This window comes from Labeo rohita, chromosome 2 (genome assembly GCF_022985175.1).
Source record: "Labeo rohita strain BAU-BD-2019 chromosome 2, IGBB_LRoh.1.0, whole genome shotgun sequence".
NCBI lineage: Eukaryota > Metazoa > Chordata > Actinopteri > Cypriniformes > Cyprinidae > Labeo > Labeo rohita.
The window spans coordinates 3,333,029-3,357,105 of record NC_066870.1 but is presented as its reverse complement, the minus strand read 5'-3'; the positions used below and the strand labels follow the sequence as shown (position 1 = coordinate 3,357,105).

The following is a 24,077-nucleotide window of genomic DNA, read 5'->3' as shown; positions in this document are numbered from 1 at the left end:
ATCTTTCCTCCACAGTGTCCTCCTTTCTTCCCTCTGCAACTCATTTCTCATCTCTGGATGTTAATGCAGCTACTGACACCTTATGCTCTACATTAACTTCTTGCCAGGACGATATTTGTCCTCTCTCTTCCAGGCCAGCATGGGCCACCCCTTCTAACCCCTGGTTATCCAATGTTCTTTGTGAGCATAGGTCCAAACTCAGGGCAGCAGAGAGAAAATGGCGCAAATCTAAATATCCATCTCGACTTGAGTATGTATCAGTCTTTGCTTTCATCCTTCTCTGCTCAAGTCCATACTGCCAAATCCTCATACTTCCACAACAAGATCAACAATGCTCCAGACAGACACAACCTCTTCAAAACATTCAATTTGCTCCTCTGCCCACGCCCTCCCCCACTACCTCCCACCACTTCTAGAACAGCTGATGATTTCGCCACATTCTTTATCGACAAAACTATAACTATCAGCATCCAGTTCTCAGCTCCACACATAGGAACTAAAACCGACAACATCCAAAGCTAAAATTCCACTCTTCTCCTTCTGTCCTCTCTCTGAGGCAGAAGTATCCAAACTTCTCCTCTCCAGCCATCCTACAGCATGCCCACTAGATCTTATCCCCTCTCACCTTCTCCAAGCAATCTCTCCTACACTCTTACCAGCACTCACAAACATCATCAACACATCTCTCCTCACAGGCACTTTCCCCACTGCATTCAAGCAGGCTCTGGTAACCCCACTGCTCAAAAAACCTACATTAAACACCTCAAATATAGATAACTATAGACCTATCTCTCTCCTTCCATTTCTCTCACAGAACAGCAAATTGGATGCAAACCAGTCAGGTTTCAGGAGTGGACACTCAACTGAGACTGCACTACTGTCAGTCACTGAAGCCTTGCGGATTGCAAAAGCTGACTCCAGATCATCAGTACTCATTTTGCTGGATCTATCTGCTGCTTTTGACACTGTGAATCATCAGATCCTCCTGTCCACCCTCTCATCACTGGGCAACATAGGGATTCCACTTCGCTGGTTTGAATCCTATTTCACAGGTAGGTCCTTCAGGGTGGCCTGGGGAGGAGAGGTATCCAAAGCACATCATCTGGTCACTGGGGTTCCTCAGGGATCAGTTATTGGACCCCTCCTCTTCTCCATATACACTACATCACTGGGACCCATCGTACAGGCACATGGCTTCTCCTACCATTGCTATGCTGATGACACACAGCTCCATCTTTCATTTCAACCAGATGATTCAATGGTAGCTGCACGGATCTCAGGCTGCCTGGCGGATATCTCTGCGTGGATGAAAGAACATCACCTGCAGCTCAACCTGGCAAAGACTGAGCTCTACAGCATGACTTCACCATCCAGTTAGGTTCATCAACAATTACCCCATCAAGTTCAGCCAGAAATCTTGGTGTAATCTTTGATGACCAGCTGACTTTCAAAGACCATATAACAAAAACTGCCTGATCTTGCAGGTTTGCATTGCACAACATCAGAAAGATCAGGCCCTTTCTAATGGAGCATGCTGCACAACTTCTTGTCCAGGCCCTGGTCATTTCTAGCCTGGACTACTGCAATGCTCTTTTAGCTGGTCTTCCTTCATGCACAATTAAACCTCTACAAATGATTCAGAATGCAGCAGCACGACTGGTCTTCAACGAGCCCAAAAGTGCCCATGTCACACCTCTCTTTATCACTCTGCACTGGCTGGCGGTTGTGGCTCGCATCAAATTCAAGACACTGATAGAACAGCCACAGGCTCAGCGCCCGCCTACCTCCGCTCCCTGCTAGGAATCTACACTCCCTCCACAAGTCTGAGATCCACTAATGAGCGATGCCTCGTTGTACCATCACAAAGAGGCACTTCCTATGTCAGTTTGCCTCTTTAGGATAAATCGTTTTGGATAAAAGCGTCTGCTAAATGAATAAATGTAATGTAAATGTAATATACAATCTTTTTTTAATTAATGTCAAGTAAAAAACATTCAGTAAAAGTTTTAAGATGTGACAGGAGCAGCAAGAGCAGCCAATGGGAATTTGTGGGAGAAAAACTGCTATCAGTAGGCTGTTCCAGTTTATTAAATGACATCAAAGTTTAAGTTACATCAAAATCAGCTTTACCTCATGCCATCTTCTCTGTCTGACATTTAAGTTTCAACCCATCAAACGTATAGTGCGACCAAATTGGAGATACTCGAATGTAAACAAAAGCATGGATTGCACGGTTAATTGTACTACTGAATATGTTGTTCTGCTAATTTATGCTGTCTAAATCACAGAAAAAACTCATACAGAGAAAGACTTACTAAGCAGGAAAGGGTGCAATATTTTTGACAAACTAAAGTTAATAAAGATATGTACGAACAGTATTAATTTAGATATTAGTCTAATATTTCACCTACCTGAACGGAACTGATAATAACTAATATGAATGTTGTCAAAATTCTTGCCCTGGAAATTCTGGTTCAGTTTGGCCAACCACAACCACCTTTTGTTCCTCAGATAGTCTTTTGGACTCTTCTCCTTGAATTGTTATAACTTTTGGCAGTCTTTCATACTCCAAATGTTTTTTTGGTCCGACTGATTAGTACAGCCCAAACAATGATAATAACTGACCATTTTTAGCAGCAATAATCAGCAAAATATGTAGGTTTCATTTGGTTCAGTGGCATTGTTTACATTTAGTACCGCCAACATGGCCGATTGATGACACGTCTTAAAAACCGTCTATAGCACTCCTATTATAGTCAGTGGAGCGAATGGAAACTTTGTTACATGTAACAGTCGTTTCGTGTTTCAGCCCCGGTCACACATTCGTTTGCCGGGAAGTGAAACCTCCCTGGTGGCATAATTCACTTTAATTATAGGTATGCGAATGCTGCGTTTGTAGAAATCTAGTGTTCTAGAAAGACGTTAACTGCGACATATATTAAAAAAAACAAAAAAACATTTTCCTATTTATGCAGTAATAATTTGATAGGAATACAATATAACACATATAACGCAGCTGGGTAACCCAGCATGTTTTAGAGTGCAGAAAAACTATCCAGAACCTGGGTAAAAAATATAAAAAGCCCATTAAAATGGCCCACCTGGCTGAATCCAACATTTCGGTTAAAAAAATAACCCAGCATTTTTAGAGTTCAGAAAAACTACCCAGCAACTGGATAAAAATGTTTTAAAAAATAAATAAACAAATAAATAAAATGAAATGACAAAACAGGCAGAAACTAGCATCTGGGTTTAAAAAAAAAAAAAGCATTTTTTAGAGTGCAGAAAAAACTACCCAGGAACTGGGTAAAATGTTAAAAATAATAATAAAATAATAACAAAATGACCAAACAAGCTGAACCCAGCATTTGAGTTTAAAAAAATAACCCAGCATTTTTAGAGTTCAGAAAAACTACCCAGCACCTGGGTAAAAAATATTAAAAACAACCCATTAAAATGACCCAACTGGCTGAACCCAGCATTTGGGTTAAAAATAACCCAGCATTTTTAGAGTGCAGAAAAACTACCCAGCAACTGGGTGAAAATGTTAAAAATAACCATATAAAATGACTAAACAGGCGGAAACCAGCATCTGGGCTAAAAAAATATCCCAGCATTTATTAGATTTCAGAAAAACTACCTAGCAACTGGGTAAAATGTTAAAAATAACCCAATAAAATGACCCAACAGGCAGAACCCAGCATCTGGGCTAAAAAAAAAAAATAATAATAACCCAGCATTTTTTTAGTGTGTGATCACAGTAGTCGCGTTTGAATAATATGTTTAAACGAGGTAAACAAGGTGATCTAGGCATGATAAAAAGACTATGCTTTTTACTTGGGGTGAGAAGGCAGTCAGACTCAATGACCCAAGCTGTATCATAACACAAAAAAAAAAAAAAAAAAAAAAAAAAAAAAAAAAATCTGTGTAGATTTACTCATCACAGCTGAAAACCAAAGTCATCTAAAATGTCATTGCTCTTCACTGAAACTGGTGCATTGGTAGTTATATAAAATTAATATATAAATAAATAAATCAATTAGAGTGGGAATGTGCATTCCTGTATGTGTGTTAGTCCATGTTGCCTTGTGAAAGTGAACTGAACACTCAAATACATTGTTATTATAATTCAAGACCCTATTTTGTAACAAAGCAAACAATCCACAGTTCTGAAAATGCTTTTAGTTTACAAATAAAGAACTGTTTTTTCTAGCCAAAGTAAGGAACAACGTGTTATAAAATGTTTTCATAAAAGCTGCAAAACAAAGCTTTGCCATATTATATGGCTATATACAGTCTTTCATACGTCCCCTAACTCCTAAACAGGGGAGTTAAGTATATAAATGATTTGGGAAAACATTTTAGTAAAAAAACAATAGAGCCTAATAGTTCCTACACCCTTACTATGAACACATTTCCATGCACACACAGTTTTTCTGTTGGTAACATTTTGCACAACCTAAATGTATTCCATGTCTCCTGTATCTTCAATTTACTATGAAATAATGTCTAACCCGTGTGGGACAGACAGCCGTGAGGTTAATGATTTGACCTGTGAGCTGAAAGGTCGTGGATTGAATCGCAGGGTTAGGAAGGAGTGTCAGTGAGGCTCGTCTTGGAGAATTACTGAGACGACTCCTTGTCTCTGCTCTTTAGTTGTTCCAGCGATTCTGGGCCTGGAACCGGTCATGCTCTAGGTAATTCATTAAAAGCATGGAAGGTAAACACGGATAATGAAATACTTTTGCAAACACTTCTGCAAGCGTGGAAGTTTTCAAACTGATATTAATGCACACAACAATGAATCTAATGCTTAGATACCAAGAACAAGCTTGACGAGAGAGACAAACTGACTAAAATAAACCTTAATACAACTGAACTATTTGATTTTTTTTATTCTAAATGGAAACAAAGCCAAACCAACAGTGTTGATTTTCCAAAAGGCCACAGTTAGAAAGTAGTCCTTCCACTTACAAGTGATATAATGATGTTACTTTTTAGTAGCCTAGAACTAGAAACATCAACATAAAATACTCATGGGCATCAATCACTAGACTAAATACTTGCTGGGTAAAAAATAAATAATTATTACCTTACGATGCATCTGTTTTCAAATCCACATAATTTGAATATCACAATGTTGTCTGACAAAAAATAACGTGCACAACACATGGTAGTAATTTCTGGAAGCAAGGGTCCAAGTAGTACACACATTTCCGGGAAAACCCACACTACCAGATGTTTGACAACATCATCGCTTTATGAAAAGAAGGGAAATAGCGGCCTGAGAGACAGTTGTAAAATTAGGAGTGATGTGCCTCGAATTTTTAAGAGTTGCTCCAATTTTTTGCATTAGGAGCGACTTTTTTGTGAATATGGCCCCTGAAACATAGTAGCCTATGTTTGGTAACACTTTAGATTAGGGAACACAATTAACTAGTTGCTTTTTAGCTTGCATATAACTAGCATACACGCTGTTTATTAGTGCTTATTAAGCACATATTAATACATAAACATAAACATAACTACTACAGCTACTTTACTTACTGTCAATAATCAACAAATTAGGAGTTTATTGAGGGAAACCTCTTTATAGATTCTTTTTTTACTTCTACTAACAAACAACTGTGAAAAGTGTTGTTTAAATGTAAGTTTTGATCACACATATACCCTTGTACTTCATACAGACTGAAAACATGCAATCGTAAACCACACAATCAGGACGCTCCTCTCTGAATGATATTTAAATCACATATTTTATGGGTGAGCTAATTAATCCAGATGTAGCCGCAGTGGAAACCCACTGACATTATTTGCATAGCTGCCTGTGAAAAATGCACGTGTCCACAGAACCAAGCCACAAATGTGTGATGCATTCCATCCATGAACATAAAGAACAGACATTCGTATGGCGCCCGACGAGGGGCTCTTCCTGTGCTAAATGGTCTCCGAGGTATCTGGGAGAGTCCTATTAGAATGTCTCTAGCTCTAATGATGAATATAATTAAGTCAGGGTTCGTGCGGGTAAGTGCGAGCCTCAGTGGGTTTGTTTGTTTCGAACGTACTACGTTATCCTTGGCACTGTGTGCGCGTACAGTTCTCCACACCTCGTTCATGTGCGCAAATGGAACGTCAATGTTGAGTTCCATCTCATGCATATTGCAGTTTTCGGAGACCCGTTGCCCTGTATAAAAAAATCTTGTCTATTTACAGTCTGTCAAAGAATGCTTTATCATCCATGATTCTCTTGAAATAATGAGGCTGTAGATGTTCTTCTTTTTGACAGATGATCCATAATGTCACAGTGCCACAGTGGAACAATGTAAAATTTGTGTGCAGTGTTTGAGGAGGATTTCTATTTTGATCTCCAAATGTTAAAAACCTCATTTGAAGTTTTGTGGCTTTCCGTGTCTGTAGTTCAGTATTCTTAAAAACTGACAAAATAATCATTTAGCGAATATAAGCTTTTAGTCCTGAAACATATTTAAAAATAGCAATGCAAATTTGTTTTTGTACATCACAAGAACACTGATGCATAAGACGGTGTATTGATGGAATTTTCGATTTTTTTCCACTTATTATTACTCTTAAAAATAAAGGTGCTTCACGATGCCATAGAAGAACCTTTTTTTTAACATCTGCAGAACCTTTCTGTTTCGCAAAAGGTTCTTTTTGGCAAAAGAAGGTTCTTAAGATTATAAAATGGATGGTTCTCTTTCTTGCCTTTGACTGAATGGTTCTTTGTGGAACCAAAAATGGTTCTTCTATGGCATTGCTGTGAAGAACTTTTTAAAGCACCTTTATTTTTAAGAGTGTACTTTTACACATCTTCTGAAAGTGTACTGAAACAATCGATCAAAACACAAGAAAGAAGAAGCAGAAACAAGTGAGAACATATGTGATGCTGGACCACAAAACCACTCATAAGTAGCATGGGTATATTTACAGCAATAGCCAACAATGCATTGTATGGGTCAAAATTACAGGTTTTTCTGTTATGCGAAAAACATTAGGATATTAAGTAAATATCATGTTCCATTAAGATATTTTGTAAATTTCCTACTGTAAATATATAAAAACTTCATTATTGATTAGTAATATGCATTGCTAAGGTCCTCATTTGGACAACTTTAAAGGCGATTTTCTCAACATTTTGATTTTTTTGCACCCTCAGATTCTAGATTTTCAAATAGTTGTATCTCGGCCAAATACTGTCCTATTCTAACAAACCATACAACAATGGAATACTTATTTATTCAGCTTTCAGATGTATGTATAAATCTCAATTTCAAAAAATTGACCCTTATGACTGGTTTTGTGGTTCAGAGTCAAATATGTAAGTAGATGCATATGTAAAATGACACGACCATCAAACATTAAACATAAATCAAAACTGCCTAGCGTTACTGAATGAAATGTCAACCCAGGAAGTGGTTAGAACCGTGCAAGCTTTGGATGTGTTGATGGAAGCAATCTACTACCATTTTTTGATCATCATTCTGAATCAAGAACACGATTTTCTCAGCTTTTTGGTAAAAAATACTGCTTTTTTTTCATGAAAAATAGAAGAAGCTTGAATAAAATGTTTTGTTTATCTTTTATATTGCATGTTCAGATATTCATATAACAAAACATTCTGGAAGCCACGAAAACTTAGAACTTAGTAAAAAGTATGGTACTGGCTTGCAAAAAAAAAAAAAAAAAAGCTAAAAGGGAAAGAGTTAATTAAACAGTTGACATCTTTATAGCTAGCTATTATAGTATGGCTATTATAATAGTATGGTATTATAGTTTTTTTTTTAAGATTTATTTTTGGCATTTTCACATTTATTTTTGATAGGACAGTATAACAATGACAGAAAACGAAGTGGGAGAGAGAGAGCGGGGTGTGATCGGGACACCCAGAGCACAACAGCTACATGTCGCCATGCTGCCCACAAGGCTATCGGCGCCGACAGCTATTGTAGTATGTTAAGGGAACAAAACTTGCATGCATTGGCCAAGCATTCACGTATGCACATTTGCATGAAAAAATGTTTCTGGCCTCTGGACCAAAAATATTGATCCACTCATCTTGTTCATACAGACAGCTTCTCTAGCATTCATTTTACTGTTGCATACGTCAATAATATTAGAGACTAGGGCTGTCATGATAATATAAAAAATAACAAATAAAAAAATCTTATATTTTGCTTATGTGTTGATTAACTGGCAAAATACAGAATGTGGCACATTCCACAGATTAAAAAACAATGAAAAGCATTATTAGATTATTTTCTAAGACTGCACAAAATATTAAAACCATTTAAAAATTATAATAAAGCATAGTGCTATTGTGAATTCGCAAGTGCTGCGATTCAACTAGATAAAAATATGCACTATGCGTTTAATATGCACATTATTTATATGCGTGTAAGTTAGGTGCATCTCAGAGAGGCTCCATTTACAGTAAATGCTTCTCCACATGATAAAACCATTTTCATTCCTTTTATTTATAAAGCACTTTACAACTGCACCTGCAGACCAAAGCGCTGTACAATCAACATAACATCAACATACAATACATAAAATCACAAACAATCCAAATAAAAACACAGATACTAGCCCAACTCCTCGAAAGCTAATGACAAGAAATAATTTTTTTACCCCAGATTTAAAGGCATTTATGGATGTAATCTCTCTAATCTCAGATGGAAGGCTATTCCAAAGCCTTGGACCTGCAATATGGCGTTATTTTTTAGTCAAAAGTTATGAGCGTGTAAGACATGCTCACGAGCACATTATGTTATTTCACACGCGCAAAAATGAACCTTCAGCTGGCATGATAAAAGTACTCGCGCACAAATTCAACAACCGAGAGGTGTACAGGCAGCTGCGCGCGAGCGCCTGGCATACTCTCATAGGTTAACTCTGCTTGTACAGTGGAATCCTGCTCGCGCGCAGCGGGCTTCTGCTCGCGGAGTGCTGTTTTGCTCGCGCAGTGGATTTCTCCTCGCTCAGCTGATTTCTGCTCCCTCGAGTCTAGATGACTTTTGACAATTTGGGGGCGGAAACCAAGGAGGGCACTGACTCTCTTATGATTGGTCACTTTCATCGTAATCACACCCACAGGGACATCCTTGTACCTTGATTGACAGCTCTCATTACAGGAAGCACGGAGACAGTTGTGCTGCTTAATATTTTTTTTATAACCTGAGATACTTTTTTTCAGGATTATTTGTTGAATAAAAAGTTAAAAAGAACTGTATTTATTTAGAATAGAAATCTTTTGTAACAATATACACTACCGTTCAAAAGTTTGGGAACAATAACTATTTTTTTTTTTAAAGAAATTAGTACTTTAATTCAACAAGGATGCGTTAAATTGATAAAAGGTGATGGTAACGATGTATATTGTTAGAAATGTTTTTATTTTGAATAAATGCTGTTTTTATGAATAAATGCTGTTAACGTTTTACTCATCAATGAATCCTGAAAAAAGTATTCCAAAAAAATATATTAAACAGCACAACTGTTTCCATCATTGATAATAACTGAGTATCAAATCAGCATATTAGAATGATTTCTGAAGGATCATAAGACACCAAAGACTGGAGTACTTGCTGATGAAAATTCAGCTTTGCATCACAAAAATAAATTACATTTTAAAATATATTAAAAAAGAGAACCATTATTTTAAATTGTAATAATATTTCATAATATTACTGTTTTTTTTTTTTGTTTGTTTTGTTTTTTTTTTTTTTTTTTTGCAGTGTTAACTGAATGGCTGAACTCCGTCAGATACCTTGACTCCGTGCTTCCTGTAATGAGAGCTGTCAATCAAGGTACAAGGATGTCCCTGTGGGTGTGATTACGATGAAAGTGACCAATCATAAGAGAGTCAGTGCCCTCCTTGGTTTCCGCCCCCAAATTGTCAAAAGTCATCTAGACTCGAGGGAGCAGAAATCAGCTGAGCGAGGAGAAATCCACTGCGCGAGCAAAACAGCACTCCGCGAGCAGAAGCCCGCTGCGCGCGAGCAGGATTCCACTGTACAAGCAGAGTTAACCTATGAGAGTATGCCAGGCGCTCGCGCGCAGCTGCCTGTACACCTCTCGGTTGTTGAATTTGTGCGCGAGTACTTTTATCATGCCAGCTGAAGGTTCATTTTTGCACGTGTGAAATAACATAATGTGCTCGTGAGCATGTCTTACACGCTCATAACTTTTGACTAAAAAATAACGCCATACTGCAACAACAAAGTTTAAAGTCCATATGATTTCTTGCTTTTGATATTTTATTTGAAACAAATATTATTGTCTCACTGCTATTATATATGTATTTTAAGTCTATTGTTCGCTTAGGCATATTTTTATTACCAAAAAAAAAAAAAAAAAAAAAAAAATTCCAGTTACACGATTAATCATCAGAATAATTTTACAGATTACTTGATCATCAAAATAATCATTAGTGACAGGCCTTCTTGAGACTCTTCAAACCAAACAGTCAGCAAGAGCAACAGCACACCTGAGCAGAACGATGGTGTTCTCTAGGTTTTTAACTCAAAAACTTTAAAAAGCAATAAAGTGGTCAAAGACATCCATCTAATGCATGTTCACATTGGAAAAAACAGTAGAGGAGATCACAAAATCACAATCGGTGTGAATGGCCACTTGTTCACATGCACAGCAGTAACAATTTTCTTAAAGTTACCTCTTAAAAAGTAGCCCCTTAATTGTTTTAGTTGTTTGTGGGTGAATTTCCACTTCATCCAGTGCTGTTACACTGTTACTCTGACTGACTGAACTGCTTCAGATGATTCTGTGAGAAAGCTGTCTGAACAAATGTGAATCAATTTACACTGTTTTGCTAATCCATTTGGCCAATTCACTGGAAAGAAAAGGCTGACTTACACTACCAGTCAAGATTTTTCATGTTTTTTTTAAAGAATTCTCTTCTTCTCACCAAGCCTGCATTTATTTGATCCAAAATACAGCAAAATCAATTATATTGTGAAATATTTTTACTATTTAAAATAACTGCTTTCTATTTGAATACATTTTAAAAGTAATTTATGCCTTTGATCAAAGCTAAATTTACAGCATCATCACTCCAGTCTCATTAATTATTATTATTATTATTATTATTATCAATATTTAAAACAGTTGAGTACATTTTTTCAGGATTCTTTGATGAATAGAAAGATTCAAAGATAAACATTTATCTAAAATAAAAAGCTTTTGTAATATTATTCACTATACCATTCAAAACCTTGAGTCAGTATTTTTTTATTTTTTTATTTATTTATTATTTTTTTAAAGACATTTATAGTGTTACAAAAGATTTCTATTTCAGATAAATGCAGTTCTTCTGAACTTTCTATTCATCAAAGAAACTTGAAAAAATGATACTCAGCTTTTTTCAACATACTAATAATATTAATAATAAATGTTTTTGAGCAGCAAAACAGAATATTAAAATAATTTCTGAAGGATCATGTGGCTGGAGTATCGATGCTAAAAAAAATCAGCTTTGAAATCACAGGAATAAATTACATTTTAAAATATATTCAAATAGAAAGTTATTTTTAATAGTAAAAAATATTTCAAAATGTTACTGTTTTTGCTGTACTTTGGATCAAATAAATGCAGGCTTTCTTCTTTGAAAAAAAATAATTAAAAACATTACTTTTCAAAAACTTTTGACTGATAGTGTACAAGAATGCGTGATTCATGTATGATTGTCACAAAACATACACAGTAACTGCTGAAATGTTACTATATAAGGAAATAATCTCACAGGTCAATCAGAGCTCTTATGGTATGCACAGCTGCAGACACACGTCACTGAACAACTTTTTTTTTTTTTTTTTTGTAATAGGAAACATAAGCGAGATATACAGCCCTGGTCAGAAATTTAGTTAAAGGTTAATTTAGGTTTAAAAAGGCAGAAACAGACATACAGTATTAAGTAAAGTCAACATGAAATAGAATTCACAACCGTTTTTGTGTCTGGAAAACAATATGCATCTGTTTCACAGAAGTGCTGCGAAGCTGCACTGAAACGATCTGTATTGTGTAAAGAGCTATATGAATAAATATGCATATTGTAAAATATTTCTATTTTAAAAAATGTGTTAGGAAAGTAAATTCTATCTCCAGGTTGACTTTAAAAGACAGAAACAGAGACAGAGAAGGAAAAGGTAAAGACGTGTGCTTTTTACTCGTTCATTAATTTATATTTTCCAAGAAGCATCTAAGGCTGAGTTTTGTAAGGATTCACTTACATTTACACTTGCATCTTTCACTTACATCTACTGACAGCAGATTCTAATCGCAGGCAAAACATAACTTCAAAGACATTGCGAACAGCATATTTCACCAGTTTCATCATAAATAGTCTTGATAGTCTTTTCTACTGAGGACAGAAGAGTTTGAGAGCGTCAGTCTAAGTGACTGGATTGGCGGGTTCATCTTCTTCCCTGACCACAGGAAGTTGTCCACTACCACGAGCCTGTACCTGCTCAGAGACTGTCTGAAGAGCTGACGCTTCCGCAAGAGCTGAGTAAACACACAAAGGGCGCAGAAAGAGGGAAGAGAATACAGATGAGCAGAGGAAAAGAGTAATAGCACTGGAAAAAGACAGATGACATCAGACACATCAGCTCAAAGAAAAGATGGAAGAAAAATATGGAAGAAATGTGTAAAGGGAAAAATGACAATTCAGTGGCAATGTGTGGCTCTTCTAGATTTCTATCAAGGTGGAAATCTGCACAAATCCACATGTCTACGTGAAAAGTCAGCAGGGAAGAAAAACAGTACAGGACTTCTGGAATAAAGTGTTGTTTAGTGATCCAGTGCCATGCTTAGTGTGACAGCTATAAAATGTGTGTGTGTGTGGTTAATTTTCTGAAGAACCTACTTTTTTGACCTCCTACTAGATGTTTGTCCGATTTTCCCAAAGATCAAACCAGACAAATTTCTGGTCCATGCAGACCAGAGTGCACTAACAAATCTGATGAAGAGCTTGCCAAAATGTATCCTAAATGCTATGTATCCACAGTGGTTTAGCATATTCAGACCAAACTTGGTGTGTGTTGTGATAACCATGACCTGAGGCAACCTGCACAGTTTCGGCAGAGTGCCACCTAGAGGTAGGGAGATATGAAAAATTGACATTTTTGCTTATAATCTCCAAACAGTTTGGCCAAAAATCACAAGGCTGCTGTTTTCAGACTGAGAATTACATACCAAGTTGAACAATACCCAATATTTCCATGTCGACATTCTAGGCCTCAGCACTATGGAATTTTGTTGTAAAATGTTATAATGCATTGGTGTATCATTACAAAACTTTATATGTCTCTTTAGCACCATACCCTGAAGGTACTCAAAATGTTTGGGGACGTACCACCTTGTGGTCAAAAATTGTAATCATTATTTTTTTTAAATGCTACTCGTTTTTGATTACTTTTGTCCATGATTTAAATCTTTGAAATCTTCTTACTTTTTTGAAATCCGTTTGACGGCATGATGCCACACTGCATCCGAAGCTGTATCTCTCCAAAGCTCTGACGTATTGACACCAAAATTTCATTTCTGGTGTCAGTTTTATTTTATTTTAACCCGGCCCGTACCCGAGATCATCTGACCCGACCCGACCCGACCCGACCCAAGTGGCACCGTTAAATTTAGAGCCCGAACCCAAAATTGTTTTTCACAATGAATAACAAAACTTTTTAAATGCTGTATTTCGCGACTGCATGCAACGGCCAGTAAACAAATACTATGAAACAGTTTCATTAAGACTCACAGCCGGTTCAACAAGGCAAAAAAAGCACTTACCAGTTATGAAATTTTACAAACAGGTGCAATGGTCACATAAATTCAGTTTTTTAATGGTTGTAACGACAAGATCCTAATTCTTCACATATATAATAGATAATCCAGCCAGCATATGAGCCTTAAAAGATTTTAATGCACGACTTGGAGGCAAAGGGTAAAAATTACAGTAATTTTTGTCAGTTATGGCTCGTTTTAGCATTCTGTATTCTTTAAATCAAACACAGAAATGAAGTGTGGTAAGATCACATTTATTTAAATGAATTATAACATTCATTTTAATTAATTAGCCAGAGAGAGAATGAAAGTTGCGTGTGTGATTACCTGCGTCTGCGTCAAGTTTAGTTACAGCGATTTTACCCACTTGCTGCTGAGAAATGTAGCTAATGCAGCCAGTCAGTATCAATGCTATTTTATTAATAAAAGTTTCTCTGCGCCACAGTGTTTCTGTGTTTGCGCTGCGCGTTCTCCGATCTCTGTGTGTGTGCGGCCGTCAGTGAAAGTGTAGCCTGCTGCACATAGTTTTACCTTAGCTACAAACCCAAGCACGACCTGAACCCGAAGTTATTCCTTAAATATTAACACGACCCGAAACCCGAGAGAATTTTGGGACCCGTCAGGCTCGCGTTGGATAGCAGGCCTCTACCTCACATTGACCACACCACATTGATTTGATAACAGCACCACCTAGTGGTCAAAAGCAATAAAGCATTAAATCATATTACTACTGATTTTACTAGATTTTTCAATCATTTTACTAAAAAAACATATCTAAATGTCTTTTTTACTTATTTTGGCAGTTCATCCGATGCTTGCTCTCTTGCTTTTCCCCTTAAAGGGGACAGTTCACCCAGTAATGAAAATTCTGTCATGAATTACTCACCCTCATGTCGTTGCAAACCCATAAGACCTTAGTTTATCTTCAGAACACAAATTAAGATATTTTTGATTAAATCCAAGTGCTTTCTGACCATGCACAGACAGCAATGCAATTGACATGAACAGAAAGGCAGTAAGGACATTGTTAAACGAAAACGTCTCGGTTACGTACGTAACCCTCGTTCCCTGATGGAGGGAACGGAGATGTTATGTCATGATGACATTAGGGGATTTACCTGGGAGCCCCAATCATCTTTGATTAAGAAAACGCCCAAAGAAATCTGGCTAGTGGATTTGCATAATGCACCACTCCCCTTGCACATGGGTATAAAGAGGTGCAGGTGCATCCACTCATTAGATTTTACGCTGAGGAGTCTCCCTGGCCACCAGTTATGTTATGACGACATTAGAGGTCCATGGAAAATTCCACAACCTGAACCCCGTCACAACCCTGAGCATAGCAAATGTTGGCAAGCGACACGTGTCAGACAAATGCTGTGCTAAGGTCATAACCTTCCCACCGCTCCAGCGTGAATTCGCTGACCTTGGTACCCGCAGGGATCAGAGGTGAGTATACCGCTGCTGGTGATAGTCAAGCCACTGTTCCTTTCACCCAAACTTACCAGAAGGGATTTCGACCTTCAATGAAAAGAAGTCTTTCCTATTTGTAGTTACAGCTTGTTCGTAATGGTGGGGAAACGAGCCTTCCAGAGAAGGGCACTACGGAGGCCACATCCTGCCCGTAGGGAGGTGACATGTGGAAACTCAGATATGGACTGACCCAGGCCTGGGGCAGTACTACATACGTAATGGGTCTCTGAGGCAGGTTCTACCTGAGAGTAGGGATGGAACGACTGCCGACAGAGACTGACAGAGTGAACTGTCAAAGGGAAGACACGGGTTCACAGAACGGGAAACCTCACCATAGAAGAATACACATATGGGATAGTCCGCAGGTAATCAAGCCATATGGACACCTAACCCAGTACATGGGCCGACCGGAAACCCGGGCAAGCTAACACCTGATACTGTGCCTGGTGTCAGACTGCTCCGCCCAGTCTGACTGCCGGGGGTGTTGGAGGACTCCACCAGGGTTCACCATCTGGGGAACTGAACTGGAGGAGAACAAAAAGACGCTCGCATCCCCGAGTGAGGGGGAATGGCGCAGCAAGCGTGACACCAGCCTGTTTTTCCCGCTACTTACCTGTTACCCAACACACGGGAAGAAACTGGCTCAACGCGGGACTGTAAAATCTCGCAAAGGTATTTGGTGTCGCCCAGCCCGCAGCTCTACAGATGTCTGCCAGAGAGGCGCATAGGAGCATAGGAAGAGGCAACACTCCGTGTGGAGTGAGCCCTCACCCCTAGGGGACACGGCTCGTCTTAGGATTGGTATGTCAAGACGATGGCACCCACTATCCAGTGAGCCAACCTCTGTTTGGAGACAGACTTCTCTTTCTGCTGACCTCCGTAACAGACAAAGAGCTGCTCAGAGCTTCTGAAGCTCTGGGTGTGGTCCACGTATATGCGCAATGCTCTTATGGGACACAGCAACGCCAAGGCTGGGTCTGTCTCTCGAGTCAGTGCTTGCAGGTTTAGCACCTGATCTCGGAAGGGAGTGGTGGGAACCTTTGTCATGTATCCAGGCTGGGGTCTCAGGACAACGTAAGAGTAGGCCGGCCTGAACACAAGGCACTCTTCACTCACCGAAAATGCTTGGAGGTCCTCAACCCTCTTGATGAAGGGTTGACTCCAGCGGCTCAAAAGGACCTCTCTGAAGTCCCGCCAGGACAACAGAGAGATCCCAGGAGGCCACCAGGGGCGGCCTAGGAGGATTTAATCTTCTGGCACCCCTCAGGAACCTGACGATGAGATTGTGCTTTCCCAAAGACCGGCCGTCCACTGCATGGTGATGTGCTGCGATAGCAGCCACATACACTTTCAAGGTGGAGGGTGACAGCCTACGCTCCAACCTTTCTTGCAGGACAGAAAGCATGACTCTAATCGGGCATTTTCGGGGGGTCTTCTCGGTGAGAAGAACACCAGTTTGTGAACAGACTCCATTTCAGAGCATAGGCTTGCCTCGTAGAGGGAGCTCTAGCCAGCTGTGCGCCAGAGCATCCGTGCTGAGGGGCCCCTCGGTCAGGAAATAAAATAGCTGGCAATGGGAGGACTCACAGGAAGCAAACAGGTCTACCTGAGCTTCCCCGAATCGACTCCAGATCAGCTGGACTGTCTGGGGATGGAGTTGCCATTCTCCGGGGGACGTGAGCTGTCGTGAGAGCACATCGGCCGCACGATTGAGCTTCCCCCGGGATGTAAACAGCGTGCAGCGATTACAGCCACGTCTGACTCCAGAGGAGGAGATGGCGGGCGAGCTGTGACATGCGACGTGATTGTACACCTCCCTGCTGGTTGATGTACGATACAGCCGCAGTAAAAGCAAGGTCCGACCAGAGGTTGAATAGACGGCGACACAACGGAGTGATGGTCACACGATGTGTACCGTGGCACCATGCCCATCTTGGTACTCGGGAGTGTAACCAATGCTGAAGTGGCCACATATCAAGCAAGCCGAGCGGCGTGACTGTGGCTGCGGATGCCATATGCCCCAGGTACCACTGTCCTACCTCTGAAGGAACTCAGCAGTTCAGCACTGATTGGGCTCGCTCGACAGTGAGACGAGCCACCATACTCACAGAGTCCAACTCCATACCGAGAAAAGAGATTCTCTGCACGGCAGAGAGTTTGCTCTTTTCCCAGTTGACCCAAAGCCCCAACTGGCTGAAGTGCTGGAGCACCAGGTCCCTGTGATCGCACAACTGTTCTCGCGACCAGGCCAGTCATCGAGATAGTTGAGGATACTGATGCCCACTTCCCGTAACGGGGCAAGGGCGCCCTCCGCGACTTTGGTAAAGACACGGGGGGACAGGGACAGACCGAAGGGGAGGACCCTGTACTGCCATGCCCGACCCTCGAACGCAAACCGTAGGAACGGCTTGTGTCGAGGAAGAATCGAGACATGAAAGTAAGCGTCCTTCGTCCTACTACCCTCGTGCATTATGTCAGTGCCTTGGCATGGTGAAAAGTAAGTGTGCAGGATAGTCATGACATGCACAGCAGAGGTGGCCTGGTCCACAGCACTGCAAGCTTGGTCACGAAGGCAGCCATAGCCAACAGTGCTTTAGGCGGGAGAAGCGGATGATTCCCCAAGGTGGGTCACTTGTGGGCACGGATGCACCGCAACCGCTCTGTCCACCTGGGGAATGTCCATGTACCCCCTGGCAGCCCCGCCATCGAGAGTAGTGAGGACGGAGGAGGGAGGCGCACCGAATGAAATGCTGGCAGCCCATGCGAGGCAAACCAGCAAAGTCACTCGGGAGCCGGACAGGATGTTCGTTGCGTGAGGGGTAAAAGATCCATTGGCGGTAAGCCGGCCGAGAGGCTCTTACTAATCCTCAGATCTTCCAAAGCGCCAGCCGACGGTTCTCTGGATGAAGCAGAGAAACCGGAGCAGGTGGCAGCAGAGGGTGCCACTCTACTTACCAAAAAGAGGTAAGATCGCAGCGACACCATGCTCATAAGCCCACAGCAGGCACATGAGTCATCCACGAGTGCAGCTTCAGCGTGCTGGAGCCCAGACACTGAAGACAACAAATGTGTCTGTCCTCAGAAGATAGGAAACGACCACAACCAAGAGGACACGGACGGTACAGCATCTTTAAAAAGACGTGAGCCGTCCACGATTTGCTCTTTTAGGAAATTGCTCTTTTAGTTAAAGTGCCCAGGGGAATCGCTGCAGACAGGGAGACCGCTGTTTGCACCGTAACGCCAACCACAACAGTTCCAGAAATGAAAGGCTTTGTGGAGATCAAGCATGTTCATCCACTCGGCTCCGAAGCAAAAGTCTAATGAGTGGATGCATCTGCACCTCTTTATACCCATGTGCAAGGGGTGTGGTGCATTATACAAATCCACTAGCCAAATTTCATTGGCGTTTTCTTAATCAGAGATGATTGGGGCTCCCAGGTAAATCCCCTAATGTCGTCAGGACATAACTCGTAGTGACCGACAAAGAGGGAAGTCCACTTCCAAAACTACAATTCACAAAATAATTTACTCACCCCCTTGTTCATGTCTTTCGGTCTTCAGTCATGAAGAAATTATGTTTTTTGAGGAAAGCATTTCAGGATTTTTCTCCATACAATGGACTTCATTGGTGCCCGATTTTGAACTTCCAAAATGTAGTTTTGCCGCATTACGTTCAACCGTATGCTATGAAGCTACAATAACACTTTTCGTGCGCAAAGAAAACAAAAATAACAAACTTTGTTCCATAAAACGCTTTAGTTGCATAGCTGTCTATGCAGGTCTAACGAAGGTCTTACGGGTTTGGAACGACATAAGGGTGAGTAATTAATGACAGAATTTTCATTTTTCGGTAAACTAACCCTTTAACTGCTGCTTGCAGTTGTATTTTTTCAATTATATCATCTTTACCCATCAATACTGTCCTAATAAACCTCCAGTATTCATTGTATGTATGTATGTATTCATTCACTGACTTGAATGAATTAACAGTTTAATGTAAACAATACTGGGAACAATACACAATGGGATAATCTGAATGAAGATGACTAAAATAACAAACAAAAACACAAGAACATGGTCACAAATGAAATAATAACATGATCAGATTTCTAAAAGTGCAAATAGCTTGTTTGGCTCTTACCTCCCGGCACCTCTGTGAGCTCGTTGAGGGGGGGCACCGTCTCCAGTGTGTTGGCATAGGTTTTTGCGGCTTGTCTTTGAGCGTGTCGAGCCTCTATCTCTTTTTTCGTTCGTGGAATTCGGCATTTGAAGATGCAGCACAGTGTTATTACTGTGAAATGAGGTAGAAAGCTGTGACATATTTGAAAGAGAGTTTATAAGAAGCAGCATCTCATATCTCTTTGTTATGTAATTGATATTTTGCTCTGGAGGAATTTAATTAAATCTCTTAATGTGATTCACTATGTGTAAAAAATTGTTTATTTTGACATCTATTCATGTGAATTCTGAATGCAAATATATGCATAGCCTGCCATTTTAAAGAGGTCACCCACAAATTAAAATTCTGTCATCATTTATTCACCCTCATGTCAATAATAATAATAATAATTAAAAATAACATATAGCCTTTTTCTTCTGGGGTGCGCACAAGGAGGCATTTTGAGTAATATATAGGTTGCTCTTTTCCATGCAGTTACAATGAATACAGATCGGAGAGATTTTGTGCTTAGAAACAACAGAAAGCCTGCAAAGGTTTAAAAAAGTTTTAAAAAATAGTTTATAAAATAGTATGCCATATTCCAAGACTTCTAAAGTTGAAGTGCTCTTTTTGTCACTTTGGAGCGTGACAGCCCCAGTGCTCACTTTCACTATATTGAAAAGAGTGGATAAAATATACCTTTTGTGTTCCAAGCATAAAAGAAAGAATGGCATATGGGAACAATATAGTGAACAAATAGTAGTGAATGATGGATTTTTTAGACACTTACTGATTGCTAGGACGAACATGGAGAAAATGCCTACAACCTGCCATAATCTAAGACCCCAAAACACCACTGTTTCTGAAGTGACTGGATCTGGCTTTTTTGGAGGGTCTGTTGGCAGAAGCTGCAGAGATAAGAGAAAAAAGAAAAATTGATATTTTCCCTGCATCTCTTGCAATATCCAGGTAATTGCACCATTGAAATGGCAACAGTAGCAGTGATTAAGAACCGCAGTAAGATTTTAAACTACCACTTTCACATGGTGATCACAGTGGAAAGAAGAGAGGCAGAAACATTTGAGGTGCATTTTAAGACATAAAGAAGGGGAAAGTTGAAGCAAGTGGCAAAATAAATTAAAAAGAGAGAGTTCCAGTTCCATTTAAAGGGGTCATCGGATGCCCATTTTCCACAAGTTGATATGATTCTTTAGGGTCTTAATGATATGTCTATAACATACTTTGGTTAAAATTTCTCAGTGGTAGTGTAAAACACCCTTTTTACCTTGTCAAAATCTGCCCTTTTTAGAGCGAGCCATTCTGTTGCATTTGCCTCAGCTCACCCCGCCCCTTTCTACTGTGGGGTGATGAGCCAAAGTAACGTCAATCCTCTGCTTCTTCAGCGGCTCAGATTTAGGACTCGCGAGTAATGCTATATTCATTATTACATCTAACAACAAAACACCTCAATCGCTCAATCAGAGACATTCTTGTCTTCCCCTGCACTGGAGTAGACCCAATGGGCAGTTGGACTGTTACAGCTCAGTCAGGGCGGGTCTAAGGTAAGACGGCCTTGTCAATCAACGTCAATCAATGGGAGCGGCCTTGGTCGGTGTGACGTCACACCAACAAGAAGGAGAGAAAGGCTCAATTTGCAAAAGGGTTATTACTTATAAAGATTTTAAAAATACCACTGGATGGATTTTTATCATTATAAGGTGGTTGTGTACACACACTGCCAACACACCTTTATGTTCAAACAACATGTAAAAGTGAGTTTTGCATCCGATGACCCCTAAACTGTTTTTCAAAAAAATGTTTTACTTAATAAATTAAAATATTTATTAAGTTTTTTTTATGATTATTTTCCATGCTCATGCAATTAATGCTATTTAAATTAATCATTTGATATACTGCACTTATCGTGTACATACATGGTTTACATTGTAATTTTTTTTTTTTTTTTTTTTTGCATGTAAGTACACCTCTAAATAATTTCTGTAATTACTGTACATTTAAAGTTACACTGTTCAACCAATCACCTTAAACCTTAACCCACCCTTAAACCTACTCATACCACAAAACCTGTCCCTAACCTTACCAGTATCCCACAACAAAAGTGTTTTGCAATACAATATGAATACAGTAAGCACATTGTACTTATTTTTTGACGCAAGTACATAGTAGTTAAGGCCACCTAATACAAAGCGGGGCCTAATCTTCTAATTGTAGGGTTTCACAGAATATTTTTCTTCACAAATAAGAGATCAGAAGGAAAATCTCAAGGTTTTATGGGATGTTGTTATAAAGTAGTTAGATTTGTGCTGGTCAGAAAAAAAAAGTCTGAGCACTGAAACATATGCAACAATTTTTATTGAAAAGTTAGAAAAACCCAAAGATTATGGTGATTTATGACTAAGATTAATGCTTCTGTATATACATGTAGCATTTAATTTACTAAAAATACACTACACTGTCAGAATAAAGGTACAGTTCTGTCACTGGGGTGAGGTACAAAAGTGAATAGGTACATGTACCTTACCTAAACAGTACATAGTAGTACCTTAAAGGTACATTTTAGTACTTTGAAAGTACATATTGGCACCTTTAAAGTACATTCGTACTTTAAAAATACAAGGTACTGCCACAGTGACAGAACTGTACCTTTTTCTCTGAGAGTGTATAGACTATCTAATATTATATAATATCATTACTGTTTGCAATAACATTTTGCCTTTATGTATTTAGCGAACTGCTAAATTGAATATCCATTTTCAAAAGCCCCCTTTTCAGCAAACATTACTTCAGTCTACTAAGAAAACGCTGTTACATAATCCTTAAAAATCATTATGTAAATTTAGTTCTTAGGAAACCTCTCTTATTAGAAATGTTATAATGGCTGTGCCTTTATTGAAAGTATGCTTACATTTCCTGAAAGGTGGGATGGGATTTAAAAATATTTCAAATGAATATATCAATAAATTTGCTGTCTGCACAGCTGTCATTGCTGCGAAGAACATTTTTGTAGAACAGCAAACAAAAACATGCATTTACAGCATTTGATATAGTATCAATGTATCATTATCAATATCAGGTACATTCAAAAACACATTATATAGTGAGTCCAAACTTTTGAATGGCTATCTCCAGCTTTGACAGGCTCAGGAGACAAGCCACAATGTGTGACAGTAGCTTTAAGGTGAAAATTTGTTGCTTTTGTTTAAATAATTCAGAGTCATTTCAGAGTCACAAAGCATTGGTGGAAGGTTTGGATCAGGGATCTGGTCAGTGTTGACATGTTGATGTGTTGTCCAAGTTTCTCCACACGGGTTATTACTCCACATCTCATTTGAAATCTGCACTCCTGAACTATTATACCTGCAGACAGATTTCACTTCACTTGTCCCCAGTCCCCAGGCCTGAAGGTCACATTGTGCTGATAAATATACAAAGCTTTTGACTGAAGGAAGCAGTGCATTCTCTTCATGGGAAGACTGTACTGTCCACATAAAAATGTATGTACTTGGTCTTGCAATGACTGTTTTTGTCTTCAAGTGATTCAAAATATATCTTCCAGTCTGTCACCTCAAGACATCTTGGAGTCCAGATTCTACTACTTCTGGTGGAGACAAACAGATGATGGTCAGTTCTGGATGATGGTCTTGAATGTTGAGATGTCATGTACCAACATGACTGTAGTTTAATCTACCAAGGAGTGACATACCCTTTTGACACATGCATATACAGGTACTGTATAGTGTATCCACAAACAGATTTAAATTTGTGAAGGTGAAAAGTAAAACAAGAAGTTAGTGATGCACATGCTGAAGTTTCTGACAACTGTATTGCATCCAGTGTTTGCACAGGGCAGAGTGGACACAGTGCTATAAAGTACATTAGTGCCTGCTAACTTTTTCAGCAGTGCTTGTTCTAAAAATATATATTTTTTCTGTTTATTTCTCCAATAATGATTTTAAAACAGTCTTAGTCAATGTGTAAAAAACCATTAACCAAACCAACCAGCTATAAGGAGAAATACATAAATGAAAACTTTGATTTGAAGCCAAAAATATTCGAAAATCGGACAAAAAGATGCAAGGTGCAAGACTGTGAATGTAACTGCTTTAATGAAGAAAAGAACAAAAATCGCATGAAGCACCGCAAATGACAATTAATGATGTAGAAATATAAAACTATTAATACAAAGTTGTTGATTGTATATGTGCTGCGATCTGGGAAAACCCATTGGATGTCGCACTGGGACGTGGATTCGAAAAATTTGTTGAAAAATTAGTCTTTTTTGCATCGCTAAAGTTTGGCTAATCCCCCACTTTGTCCCTACACCTTGCCCACAATTTTAATTTCCGTAGGCGGAATTTAATATAATGATATTCTAATGGACCGCGTTATGACATCATTGCATGCGGAAATCAAACGCTGTAGTCCAAAGGAGCCGTTCATTGTAGTTCTTGGAAAGAGATTTTTTTAAAAACGAAATATCTCCCTTTGAAGTGGATCTTTTTTATACCCAAAGATACACACCACACACTGACTAAAATTCAAAAAGTAAAAAAGCTTAATAGTACCCCTTTAATATTGTGAGATGGCGGAGCGCTACAGAGAACAACCC

General features: G+C 39.3%; 1 protein-coding gene across 1 annotated transcript in view; it reads right to left on the bottom strand.

The window, feature by feature from the left end:
- The window catches only part of tmie (transmembrane inner ear), a 46,292-nt gene that overhangs the window by 12,426 nt on the left and 9,789 nt on the right, over nucleotides 1-24,077 (bottom strand). The window contains exons 2-3 of the mRNA XM_051095266.1: nucleotides 20,238-20,355; nucleotides 19,430-19,579 (exon numbers count right to left, since the gene is read on the bottom strand). Of these exons, the coding sequence (XP_050951223.1) occupies nucleotides 19,430-19,579; nucleotides 20,238-20,355 (268 nt within the window). The remainder of the gene's footprint in view (nucleotides 1-19,429; nucleotides 19,580-20,237; nucleotides 20,356-24,077) is intronic.